This window comes from Microtus ochrogaster, chromosome 1 (genome assembly GCF_000317375.1).
Source record: "Microtus ochrogaster isolate Prairie Vole_2 chromosome 1, MicOch1.0, whole genome shotgun sequence".
Lineage (NCBI taxonomy): Eukaryota > Metazoa > Chordata > Mammalia > Rodentia > Cricetidae > Microtus > Microtus ochrogaster.
Genome location: NC_022009.1, coordinates 114,419,174 through 114,433,414, shown reverse-complemented (window position 1 = coordinate 114,433,414; position 14,241 = coordinate 114,419,174). Strand labels below are relative to the sequence as shown.

General features: G+C 40.4%; 1 protein-coding gene across 2 annotated transcripts in view; it reads left to right on the top strand.

Moving 5' to 3' along the window:
- Ift80 (intraflagellar transport 80) overlaps positions 1–14,241 on the top strand; it is a 78,002-nt gene that overhangs the window by 29,885 nt on the left and 33,876 nt on the right. For both annotated transcript variants that reach the window (XM_005344094.3, XM_026783188.1), the window contains exons 6-8: positions 756–865; positions 4,834–4,923; positions 6,052–6,189. In XM_005344094.3, the coding sequence (XP_005344151.1) occupies positions 756–865; positions 4,834–4,923; positions 6,052–6,189 (338 nt within the window). The remainder of the gene's footprint in view (positions 1–755; positions 866–4,833; positions 4,924–6,051; positions 6,190–14,241) is intronic.

The following is a 14,241-nucleotide window of genomic DNA, read 5'->3' as shown; positions in this document are numbered from 1 at the left end:
ATAAAACCTTTATCCTAGATTTTAATAGAATAGTATCTGGAATGTCTAAAAAATGTTGTATATTCTCAGCAAGATTTAAATTGGTTGAAAAATATTGTGTCATTGGTAAGGTGGGGCACACTTGTAATCCCAGTGGAAAAGTCAGGAAGTGAGGCCAGTCTGGGCTACACAGTAGGCTCGTTTCTCAAAAAGATAACAAAGTTAAACATACAAATTCAAAATATAAAGCCTTACAGTGGTGGTGCATGCCTTTAATCCCAGCACTTAGGAGGCAGAGGCAGGCGGATCTCTGTGAATTCGAGGCCAGCCTGGTCTACAAGAGCTAGTTCCAGGACAAGCTCCAAAGCTACAGAGAAACCCTGTCTTGCAAAAACCAAAAACCAACCAACCAAACAAACAAACAAACAAAAACAAATACAAAATATAGCATGTCAGCGGCTCACAGTAAATCTTTAATATTTTTATTTAGAAATAATATTAGATCAGTTGTGTTTCAGCCTCAAAGTATTCTCCAATATGAAAGGACTACTAAGGAGGAAATGAAAATAACACACAGATTCTTTATGCATCCTGTTTGAGATGGGGTCGCTCTGGCTCAGACTGACCTTGAGTTTAGGATTATCCTGCCTCAGTCTCCCTAGTATTCAGATTGCAGGCCTGTGCCACCATACCAAGATTTTAATCCTCTTAACATTACGGTATTTTTTAAGGCCACGAAAATGTACGTTTATTATTTTCCCCTTTCTTTTCTGCAGGAATACCAGTATATTCAGTAGCATGGGGCCCTGATTCTGAAAAAGTTCTTTATACAGCAGGCAAGCAGCTCATCATTAAACCTCTTCAGCCAAATGCTAAAGTTTTACAGGTATGTCTCCAGCCTTTGTAAGTTGCTATCTGGTGCCTTGTCCCTGAGAAGCTGGGTGGTTCTTGCAGCTCCTCCTTCTGGTTAGCCCCCTGCCGGCCCGAGAGCTTTGCACTTGCGGTTTTATCAGGCTTTCTTACAGATCAGTGAATCCTTGTTCACGTTTCCCAGAAGGCTCACTTTTCTGTTGTTTCAGCTCACGTTGGCCTAGTCAGTCCTGCAGGTATGTTGAATTACTGCATTGGCCTGTGAATCAGCACAGGTGAGCATCCTGCAGTTTACAGAGTCGGCCTCCTGTGTGTAGGTCTGAGAAGAAACAAAGCGAAGTGAGACTCTTCAGAGTGTTTAGATCTTGCTTCTAATCGTCATTATCATCTGTCATTATCATCTTTTAATCGTCATTATCATCTGTCAAACACTTGTGCTCTCTCGCAGGCCTGGCATTGTTTTAGTATTTTTTTTAAAATGGTGGAGGAGTCAGTATAAGACTGAGAACCAATTATGTCCATATAACGTTATGAATCATATAGAGAACGTTTGGCATAAGGATTGATGCTGAGCTGACATTTGCTTGTATGCTATTCAGAAAAGGAGGAAGTTTTTAGGAGCCAAATCTTAAAGAATAGGTGGGGAGGTGATCCTAAACCCAGGGAGTAGAAAAACACTGGTTATTTAAAAATGCAAGGAAAAGGGTTAAACAATCACCCCAAAGCAAGCAAAACAACCATGGCTTTTGAGACTGGTTGGGCAGGACCAAAGGAAGGACACCCTTTAAGCTAGGATGCACAATTTAGTTATTGATTCTAGTACTGGAAGGCAGAATGGTCCCTTATATTTTGGTGAAGACAGAGTGTGGTTTGGCTATTGTCTTAGTTACTTTTCTGTTGGGGGCATAGCACAAAAATATTAAATGAACCAAAAAGCAAAAATGAAATCCAGCAGGGCAAACTCCAACTCCTGTAGCCCCATGTCTGTTGTCGAAGGATGGCTTACATTTCTCTCTCTCAACCTGGCTCTAGTCCTTGTCTGCAGCTCTGCTGAGCAGATGTTTTGTGACTCTGGCGTCTCTACTGTCTTGTGGTCCCCAGTGCAAAGCAAGCTTCATCACAGCTTCATGGAGTAGCCTCTCGGAGCCTCCATACAGGCCCTGCTGCATACCTGCCTCAGAGCTTTTCTTTAACCACAGAAGACGTTCCTACAGCCCTTTACTCCTGTACCCTTCAGGGCTCTAAAGCCAGAACTGTCTGGATAACGTTGTCAAATCAAGCTGCTCTTGATGAAACTGCTGCAGCTTTAGAGTGAGGCGCAGGGTCAGGCCTTCACTTGCTTCCTCTGTGTGATGACAGAAAGTTTGAGTCTCTTTGCATCTCAGCCTTCTTGTCTCTGACAGTAATACCCGCTGACTAGATGGTTTGTGAGGTCTGGTAATGTCTGGTGTGTAGTAAGCACTTGATATTGAGTAGCTGTTACTGATGCTGTTACATTGTCATGAACTAATATGTCTTCCTCCCCTTTTAATAAGCTAGAGAGTTCACATGAAAAAAGATAGAAAGGGGTTGGAGTAGTGGCTCAGCCATTAAGAGCACTAGAGGACCCAGGTTAGATTCCCAGCACCCACATGGCTCACAACTGCTTGAAACTATAGTTCCAGGGAATCTGATGCCCTCTTCTGGCCTCCAGGCATGCATGTGGTATCCAGACATACATGTAGGGAAATACGTATAAAATGATAAAATAAATTAAAAATGATTTTTAAAAAGATACAAAGAACTTGGTGATGGAGATTGACAGCCTACATCAGGTGTAAGAGTGTTTTAAAAAATCTAAGCTTGGTGGCTGGAAAGATGGCTCAGCAGTTAAGCACATTTACTGCTCTTGTAGAGGATCCTGGTTCTGTTCCCAGCACTCACATAGCAGGCAGCATCTGTGGATTTAGTGCCTTCCTCTGGCTTCTATGGGTACTGCACACATGTAGTCCACATTCCTGCATGCAGGCAGTTGAATACACAAAATTAAAAACAAAAACAAAGAGTACCTGTTTTAGAAATTGGGTAAATATAGATTTCAAGCAAAAAGAGGTTAAGGAAACTTTGATGTTACATACTATAGTTTCTGTATAGACCACATGTGTTATTTCCCATCTGTCTTTCTGTCTATCGATTATTAATCAAGAAAGTAGCCCACAGGCCTACAGACTACATTTTCTCAGTGTAGGCTCCCTCTTCTCTTCTGGCTTGTATTAAACTGACAAAAAACTAACCAATAAATCTGCAATGAAATTAGGCAGCAGAAACAGGAACATGAAGTCTTTTCATTTATACCTTTGGTTTATATTCAAGCGTGTTAAGACATCTGTAATTAGGCTTATATAAATGAACCTTTGAAGTTATGTGCATCATCATAAAATGTACTTTAAGGCTTGCATATAAGCCAGAATAGAAGAGAAAGAAAATAAACCCATTATCACAGTTCACTGGAGCAAAAGAGGAGTTGGAGTATAATTAGAAATTTAATGCAAATTATCCATTCCTTTTGTGGCTCTAAACTTGTAGCAATTCTCCAGGAGTATAAGCACATGCAAGTATGGATGGCCCGCGAAAAGAAATGCCGTTTAGAATTGTAAGCCCCATTTTCACACACTCGGAATCCTGTTTTATATGAGGAAGCATAGTTAGTCATTCAGTATAAATATACTGTGTGCCAGCTGTATGCCAGTATGCTGAGTATTGTATATTAAATAGATAGACCAGCATGTGTGAGGCCCTGGGTTTGATCACAGCATCACACACACAAAACAAGCAAGCAAACAAAATGTGTCCTCATTTTATTTTATAAGAAAGAGAAATAGAAGATGTTTTCTGCCATAAGGAACTTGTTGTTCAAATGGATCTTAAATTTAAAAAAAATGCCTAATTACATGAATGGTAATAGCAAACAGGAACATGAATTACATTTAACAGTAATGCACCCATGCTTATTGTCTGCACAGGCTCTGTGTGACATATATATAGCCATATATATGGATTGCATTCTATATGTCTATTATTTATGTTTAAGAGCAAGAAAACCATGCTTGCCTTATAGATTGCAAATTTCTGGGTAACTTGTATATGTCTGTCTGTAGGGATTTTGTATGTATAGAATATATTTTTATTACAGAAAGTGTTTCATTATATAGTAAATCAGCAGAGGATTTGTGATATACTGTTGTGACATAGACCCATTAAAGTAAAGAGAATAAAGCTTAGGAGATGTGCAGAAAGAGAGAGAGAGAATACTGAAGATGTTTATACAGTAGAGGTTGAAATAAAAGAACAAAACAGTCTGGCATATCCCTAACTGCTAAATCATATTTTATGTGTGAGGCCCCAGGATCAACTTCTAGCCCTTTCTTGAGTTTGTAGGTAAAGCACAAAGACAGTATCACTGAAAGAACCAGCAGTACAAAGGAGCTTTGACGTCACCTGATAGCTTAGATTATATCACATTTATTCCAGTTTATTATGCTGAAGTCAAACTAGAAACAATTTAGCAGCAAGCAGTTTTCCCATTGGCGTCCAGGCAGCAGGGCAGATTCCTAGGATGTAAGCCGTAAACTGAGTGTCAGTGGTGCTAGCTGCCCTCCTTATGTAAACTGGAATAATGCAAGCCAATGAGGAGTTGCACAGTGACTATTGGGGAATGATAGGAATCCGTGAAAGGATGAGGAGGGAAAAAGAAAAAAAAAGGAAGTGCTCTAGAAAGAGGTGACAAGCTGAGCATGACAGTGGTCTACAGTCACCCTAGCTACTAAGCAGGGTGTGGCAGGGGTATCACTTGTGTTCAGTAGTTGAGGCCAAGCTGGGCAACACAGTAAGACCCTCAGCTCTTAAGAAAAACAAAACAAAACAAAAATGAAAAGAAAACAGAAAGGAGTTTTTTTTATAGAAAAAATTTCACTTCTAAGGTTGTAATATCTTTCCCCTTCACAGTGGAAAGCCCATGAAGGCATTATTTTAAAAGTCGATTGGAACTCAGTCAATGACCTCATTTTATCTGCTGGTGAAGACTGTAAGTATAAGGTATGTGTCTTAGCTTCATTCCCTGTTACAGTGCTAAAGCTTCCTGATAAACGCAGCTGTAAGAGGGCAAGGGTTTGTGTGTCGTACAGTGGTTGGTTACATCATTGCGGGGAAGGCAGGGCAGGGACTTGAAGCAGCTAGTCACACCAGCAGTCAAGAGCAGAGAGAGGATGCATGCATGCTTGCATTCAGCTCATTCAGGCTCAACACTTAGAGTCCAGGACAACCCAGAGAGTCATGCTGCCCACATAGGTGGGTCTTCCCTCTTCATTTTATGTAATCAAGACAGAAGCCCACTGACATCCCCAGACCAACCTGCTAGACAGTCTTTTCTCACATGGCTCTACATTGTGTTGACAAGTAAGACTGGCCATGATAATATATACTGTTTAGACTTAATGTCGGCTTCAAAGAATCAAGTTTAGGGGAAAAATGCTTAGCATATAAGACTATTCTCTTAGTCTTTTATCTGTAACAATTGAGCAAACTGGTTTTCAGCTTTAAGTGCTATAATAAAATTTCAATTTACTAAACAGCATCATCAACTCAGCTCCTTTTTTGTGCTTCAGTTTAAATCAGCTCGTTTCTTTAGTCACTTCAAACTTGAAAATTCAGTCCTAGTAGCTTCCTAAATGTTGGTCCATTTCATTCAAAATACCTTGTGGGTGCTCAGATGTCTCCTTTTTCTTCAGTACTGGGACCATTGATAGGCTAGGCAAAAGGTACCCCTATTGCAGAATCCCTAGCTCCAACAGTAAAGTGTCGTGCAACTGTAGTTGCAGGGACTTCAAGTGAAGTCAATGTTAGAGAAGTCAATAGAAATCTCATTTGACAAGAAGAGGTTCTAGGACGGGCCAGCCATCACCAGATTTTCCTATTAAATTTGAAGTACTTAAAATGGGTGGATGTCATGTTTAATCCAGGGTTAGTAATGTGAAATTCTTCTTTCTGAGGCATGTAAGTTTCCAGGAGTTCTGCTTTGTCCTCCTTGTAAGATGTTAAGGTATCTAGTTGCTAATTCACTATGATCATGATTTCTTAGTCTTCACTTGATATTTTATTGGAGGACAGTTTTTTTTGTAGTAATGTGGTAACATTATAAAACATGTACAATGTTTGGTTTTGTAGGTTTGGGATAGTTATGGCCGCGTGCTCTACAGTTCTCAGCCTCACGAGCACCCCATTACCTCAGTGGCCTGGGCTCCAGATGGAGAGTTGTTTGCCGTTGGATCCTTTCATACTTTACGCTTGTGTGATAAAACTGGGGTAAGTTGCAGCAGGAGCAGTTGCAGTAGATATGGAGATGAACCACACAGCTTCCCCCTTTAGGAAAGCATTTGACTTAACCCCTCTTGTTTGTCTTGGTAAGGTGGTTCAGTCACTTCCTGATTATGAGATTAAGTGGTTTGCAGCTGAAGAGTGGACATATTCTCTATTACTTATCTTTTGGAAATACTTGTTTTGAGCATGGCTCTGAAGGATGTTCAGCTTTTTGCCCACTTCGTGTGGAAAGTACAGCTTTAAGTTTATTTTTGGTATCAATATGCTTCATAAAAAATTTTAGTTGCGCATTTTTTGCAGGCATCAATAGGAAATTTAAAAGTTGATTTTGTGCCAGGCATGATGGCGCACACCTTTAATCCCAATTCTTCGAAGGCAGAGGCAGGCAGATCTCTGAGTTGGAGGCCAGCTGTTATACACAGCAAGTTCCAGGCTAGCCAGGAAAGTGAGGCCCTGTTTCTAAAAGTAAGCAAACAGACAAATCTCTAAAAGTCCCCATGCGTGGAGGTCTGCATCTGGATCCCTTACACACATATAAAAGCCAAGCACGGTGCACACTTCTACCCAGTACTGGTGGGTGGTTTTGCCTCTGCCTCCTGGCTGCTGGGACAGGTTTGTGCCCACTTTTGTGGTGCAGGGACTTTTTCATGCTAGATAAGCACTCTGCCAACTGAACTGCAGCTCATGCCTCTGAAGGTTCCTCAGCCCAGAATATTCTACCTGTGGGAATTTACTTGATGAAATACTTACTGTAAGTATACAAAGTATACGATGATTTTTTTTATAACTTATCCCACATTTTATCATAGTATTATTCTAGCAAAATGCGGAGTAAATGTCTGTGAGTAGTAAATTGATTGACAGCTGTTCTATTTTCCTAAAGTGCTTTGCCCTTAACTCTTTATGTTTGCTTGTTTGCTTTGTTTTTTATGTTATTTTGGATACAGGGTTTCTCTGTATAACAGTCCTGGCTGTCCTGGAACTTGCTTGGTAGACCAGGGTGGCCTTGAACTCACAGAGATCCACCTGCCTCTGCCTTCCAATTGCTGGGATTAAAGACATGCACCACCACCGCCCTGCTACCCTAAACTTTTTAAGAGTGGGAAAGAAAGACTGTGCTCAATTATTAGGAGAGATACCCATGAAAAGCCAGCTAGCCTTACTGTCTGCCTGCCTTCCCTCCCTCCCTCCCTCCCTCCCTCCCTCCCTTCCTCCCTTCTTTCCTCAAATGGCTATCTCAAAAAAACAACCCATTAAGGTGAAGGGTAGCAGATGAAGCAGGTAATAGACAGTCCCCACCTCTACCTCCCAAAAAAAAAGAGCTAGGAAGGAGGAGAGAGGGACCTAGATAAAGAATAAGGCTTTAGTGGGCTCTCATTTTCACTCAGGAATTCTTTATACAATACAAGACCAGGGTCAGACACACATTGGAAAACTCAGGAAGGCATTTAGCATCTGTCACTGGTGGCTCATGAGTGATGCATGAACAGAAGGAGAGGGCCAAATAAGAATTGCTCTGGTGGCATGGCTAGATGCTGTAGGAGTGTCCCAGGCTCAGCCAACTGGCCAGGGAGGTGAGTTGACTTTTTTTTTTTTTGTTTGTCTGTATCAGGTTGTTGAGTAAATGTTGAGTAATAGAACAAAGACTACATTACTATACAGGAGAGAAATAAGAAATAGTCTGTGGGTAGAAAAATAAGAAATAGTCTGTGGGAAGACAGTCTGGAAAAGTCACTAAGTGGGCAGCTGCCCAGACTGAGAGAAGAGTCCAATTTTCAGTTACCCACATGGTGGTATTCCGAATATCTAGTTAAAAAAAGAAAAAAGATGGGCTGGAGAGATGGTTCAGCCGTTAAGAGTGTTGGCTGCTTTTCTAGAGGACCTGGGTTCAATTCCCAGCACCCACATGACAGCTCACTGCTATTTATAACCCCAGCTCCTGGAGACCTGACATTCCCAAACTTGCATGCAGCCAAAATACCAATGCACATAAAAAAAGATACGAGGCACACTGAAGAGTGTAACACAGTGGCCCATTCATAGGGGAAAAGAAGTTGACAAAACCATTCCCAAGACATCAGACACTGAACCTGTTAGACAAAGACTATGCTCAAAATAATTAAGAACTGTAATAAATAAACTGATTGTTTGGAGACAGGGTCCCATTGTGTAGCTCTTGTTGACCATACAAGACCAGGCCTCAAACTCAAAAGAAATCTGCCTACCACTGACCCCCACGTGCTAGGATTAAAGGCATACCCAATCAAAGGAATTATTTTAAAAGAACCTAATTGAAATTCTATAGTTAAAAATATGAGCAAGGTCTTAAAGAAATATAAACACTCCCAGAATGCCAAAATACCTTCTCTTTGGCAACAAGCGTCATGCATCTCAAATCTACAAAGCAGTACATTTTCACTCACAGAAAACGTGTAAATGGACTTCCTTGAAGCAATGGATAGAGACACTAATCAGTGTAATTGTCTCAAGTATGACTTGACACTTTGACACGGTGGTTTCATTCAGGAAAGTATGAAATGTGAACTGAGAGGACTTGGCAGCTGATGGTCTTTGCTGCTGTCCTGATGGCCTGATTCTGATGCCAGACACGCATGGCGGAAGGAGAGAACACACACAAATAAGTAAATAAATATAATAGAAGAATTAAGAGTTAAAAGCTTGGAAAGAGCATTATTTTGATGATGTATTTTTATTTATTTATTCATGTGTCTGTCTGTGTGTGCCACATGTGCATGGGTGCCTGCAGAGGCCAGAGAGGGGATTGGAGCTCCTGGAGCGGGACAATTACAGGCAGTTGTGAGTCACCCAGTGTGGGTGTTGAGCACTAAACTACAGTCACAGCGAGTGTTCTTAACCACTGAAGTATTTGTTCAGTCTGAGATAGCACTATTTTAAGTGAAACGATCCAAAAATAAATATGTAAGGAAAATGAGCACCAATGGATGATCAGTAAGCTAAAGTGTGGTCTAAAATCTAGACTCATGGTGTCATATTTTTTTTCTAGGTTCTATAATAAACTTTATTTTTGTCTTTGATGTCTAAAAATGTGATTCAAATTAAGCATAGATATTTCAAGTAAATATTCAGAACATGTTAATGAGTTCCACTACTTATTAAACAGAATAGGATTCAAGGAGAAAAACCTGAAGATGCAAGGTGCTTTTGGTAATGGAGCATTTATGTATCAGTAGGGGGCACTGTTGGGTATGCAGAGGACAACTGTTTTGTAATTCTCGTTTTCTCTCTGAACATTTAGACTTTCTTCTGTTCATTCCCTCATCCACTCAATTAAAATAAATTTAATAATTTACTGACTGCAGGAACTTAGTGTCTTATGTAACTTTTCGTTGGCAATAATGTATATAGATTGCAATTTGAGCATGTTAGAGGTAATATATGAGAATCCTAAACACTTGTCTTCCATAAGGAGCATAGGAACTGCTTCTCCTGTCTCTTTATCTTAAGCCAAATTTATGAGTATGTAATTTTGTGAGTTGAAATTTTTGAACTAGGGCAAACAATTGTGCTTTTGAGGGTCCTTTCAGTGTGGTATATGTGTACAGGGAACGTGCAGAAAGGATACAGTTGGCCTTGAGACTTGAGTGATTGTTTTACGTTTAAATAAGTATTTTTCCGCTGGGAAATAACTTGAATGAGCAATTTCAGAGAACACAGGAAAATAGGTCTCATCTTTCAAAGGGATGCTTCAATACCATAGCATTTAAAAATTATTTATTTTTTGTGTATGGGTGTTTGTTTAGCTTACATTTGTGTTTGTTCTCCATATGCACCCATGATGCCCTTGGAGACACTGTGAGCACATTGTCCTCTGGAATTGGATTGGCAGAGGGCTGTGAGGGGCCAGTGAGTTCTGCTCATTAGGCCTGGGTCTTCTGGATGAGGTCCAGCGCTGAGCCCTCTCCACTGAGCTCTCTCCTCAGCCCCAATCTCGTAACCTTTTGTAGAGGCATCCGCAGCTACTTCAAAAAATATTGTGGTGTTCAGTATGGCTGCTTATTTTATTTTAAAATTTAATTTAACTTTTATTTTGAAGTTTAAATTACTCTTTAAAATTTTGCTTAATGTGGGCATAGCTTTGGCATATTTCTAGAGTTCTGGGGTCAAAACTCCAGTGGCAAAGGTACAAAATCAAAGACTTCTTCTGGCTTTTTCTTCCCCATGTACAAAGTCATTGGTCAGGACGAATGAACATCTCTCCTCCATTAACTCTGCTCTCCTGTGCCGTCTTCCCTTGCTCACTGACATGCGACATGTTTCTTCTTCTGAGTGCTAATTGTTTGTTTCATTGCCTTTTAATACAAGAAGCAAAACTGCCCAGGGCAAACCAAGCATGAGAAAATCTCAAGCTGTGTTGGAGCAATGTGGTTGATCCATGATTTTAGATTTCTACATTTATTGCTGCTGTATACAAGAAGATGAAACCATTAAACAAAGAGAAGAACTGGTTGAGACGGTACAGGGATATCTTTTAGAGGCTCAGAAAACACTGTAGGTAGGCCTTAGGAGCCAAGAAACCTGAAAGCACTGTTGTCTCGTGTCTTTTATCTTGGCTTCTGTGTGCATACCCAGAGTCTTTTATTTTCTTTTCCAGTGACCTGGCTTGCACCCCCTCCGGTTTCCATGCTGAAAAGTGACTTAAGTGTACAAACCTTTCATTGAAGAGTGTAGGCTGCATCAAAAGGCCACGTCTGAATTTTGCATGTCCCCAGAGGAGAGATTGGTAGCCTGGTCTAGGTTAGGAGTATAATCCTGGTCTAATCATATGTGTTCAGACGTGCTGGAGGAGGTGGTATGAACATAACTAGCAAGACTCAATTACAGTAGCCACGTGAGCTGTTGGTGAGAGCAAAGTGTTAGTAGTGAAGGGGCAGCAGAGGCAGTCATTTTTATCTCAACATTTCAGATTTGCCAGAAGTTCTTAGTTTAACCCTCTGAGAAATGTTCAATTTATGTAAGTTTTTTGTTTGACTTTATAATTAAAGACAAAGAAAAATTTATAGCTACATTTTTATATTTGGTATTAAAGCAACTTGGTTAGGTACCATAAAATAGACCGGCTGGTGTGGTGCACGCCTTTGATTCCAGCACTCAGGTGATGGAGGCAAGCAAATCTCTGTGAGTTTGAGGCCAGCCTGGTGTGTAAAAGTGAGTTCAGCTGCTGGGAAACCCCATCTTGAAAAACAAACAAAACAAAACAAAACAAAACAAAACAAAACAAAAAAAGAAAAGAAAAAGAAAGAAAATCATAAAATATAAACCACAAAGCAAAAAGATTCTTTTCTGCTGTCCAAGAATAAGAGACTTGAGAAATTATTCTAAATTAGATTTCTATTGCAGAACTTACTTTCATGAGTTTTAAAATGAACACTTAAGGCCTGGGGAGATGGCTCAGTGGCTAAAAGCGCTGGCTGTGCTTCCAGAGGACCTGTATTTGATTCCCAGCACCCACAAGGGAGCTAACAACCATCTGCAGCTCAAGCCAGGGGATCTGATGCCCTCTTCTGGCTTTGCAGGCACCAAGCATGCCCATTCTGCACAGATATATTTGCAGGCAAAGCACCCATACATATACAGTAGAATTTTTTTTTATAAATTTATTAATTTAATAGTTCCATGCCTCCTTGATACCCGGGCAAACAGGACCCAAGATTGGGTCCTATCATCTGTGCTTGTGAAGGGGGAAATGTAGGAGCCAGCCATGATAAGCTAAATATGTACATTTTTTTTGTAATATTTATTTAGTATACAATATTCTGTCTGCAGGCCAGAAGAGGGCACTAGACCTCATTACAGATGGTTGTGAGCCACCATGTGGTTGCTGGGAATTGAACTCCGGACCTTTGGAAGAGCAGGCAATGCTCTTAACCGCTGAGCCATCTCTCTAGCCCAGTAGAAATTTTTAAACAAACAAAGAGGTGAAATGGACACATCATGCAGCAGGTGTTGTAGAAATACCTGTCTTAGTGGATGGCTATATGCACAGCTCTATTGTTTCCGTTTCCCAAGTTTTAATCGAAGCATTTTGGTTAGCTCACTAGTGAAATTGACCCAGTAATTTTGGTGGTGTTTTTGAGACGGCTAATTAGTTTTATATCTTTGTTTTGGAGCTGAGTCTCACCATATAGCCCAGATGTTGAGAGAGAGCTCCTCCTGCCTTAACCTTCCAAGTACTAAAATGTATAGGTGTGTGCCATCAGTGAAGGCTGATTTGAAAATATCGAAACATCTGGGGTTTGTTAGTCTTTAGATTTTCTAATCCTGTAGCTATAAGCTTGTTCATTCTTCCATGCATTTGTTCAGTAATACTCATGCCTGGTCCTGGTCCTTGGCTGATCAGAGAGCATCAGCATCTGTCTTCTGAGAGTATTTAGAGTATGCGGGTACAGCTTGGAAAAGGCTGCTACAAGTTCCTGGCTAGCCTGGGTTAAATTCTAAGACCTCCTAAAAAACAAAAACAAACAAACAAACAAACAAAAAACAAAAGGTGTACCCAAGTCTATATAATTCCAGGTACAACCAGGAAAATTAAAGAAAATTGAGATTCAACTCTAGCTTAGTCTATGTTGCAAAGACCTGTCTGAAAAGATTAACCTTTTGGGACAAGGAGATGATGGTTCAGTGGATAAACTGCTTGCCACCATGCAGGTCTGAGAACTAGGATTTGCATCCCCAAGTAAATGCCAGGTGGGTGTGGTGACCTGCCTAAAATTCCAGCACTTGGAAGATGGAGACCAGGTGTCCCCAGAGCAAGCTAGCTGACTCAATTAGTCTTTGTTGGCAAGCTCTAGGTTTGGGTGAGAGATCCTACTTTAGTGAGTAAGATAGAAAGCAATCAAGGAAGACTCCTGCTGGCTTCAAGCCTCTGTAAGCACATGCACCTATGTGTAACTGTACTGACACTCACACACATGCCCTACACACATTCAAACACATCAACATGCACACCACACAGATGCACACACAAAGAAAGAAGTAAAAGCAAAGCAAAAAGTCAACCTCCCTTCCTAATGGAGGATCAACACATTGATTATTGTTATTAGAGAGGAAAAAAAGAATAATGGTAATTTTAGGATATGTTTGTATGTTTATTATATTTTCACATTTATTTATTATTTGCTACATGTAAATTACTGGGGATTTACATGCATGATGCTTGTGTGGAGATCAGAGAACAACCTTCTGGATTTGGGTTTCTCTTTTTGTCATGTGGGGCCTGGGGATTGAACTTTAGGTGGGTAGTCAGGCGTGGTAGTAAGCACCTTTACTTGCTGAGCCATCTTGCTGGCCTGATGTATTTTTTTATGGGACTAAGTTGACTTAAATACATTTCCTTTGTGATTAAATAAGTTAAAATAGACAATCTTAGGCTGGTGTTTCCTACCAGGCCTGATGACCTGAATTTTATGTCTGGGATCCACATGGTGGAAGGAGAGAGCTGATTTCTGCAAGGCGTCTTCTGAACTTCATGCACATACTTGGTACATGTGTATGTGCATGCACGTGTGTTCACACACACACAGATACACACACAATTTAAGGTACAATACAATTTAAGGTAAGATCTTTGTTCTAGATATACTTGAGAATAGGCTATTATTAGAAGTGTGCCTAAGCTTGAGCAAAAACACTAAGTACTACGCATATTATTAAATGAAATCTAATTTTTTTCTGTTGACTATTTTTATATAATGTAGTATTCCTGAAGTATTTCACAATGTAGATCAGGCTGGCCTAGAACTCAGAGATCTGCCTACCTCTGCCCCTCAGGTGAGATTAAAAGCGTGGGCCACCACACCTCCATGTGCAGAAAAATGATTGTATTTAATCTTTGAAGTTTACAGTTTTCACTTATTTTTTAAAAGATCTCTTGAAGTGTGTATATGTGTGTGTGTGTGTGTTGTGTCTGTGTGTATGTGTGTATCTGTGTGTGTGTGTTTTCTTTTCCTTCATGGTTGTTAGAGCGAAGCTGCAGCTAGTAGTGCTGCAGTTTCTTTT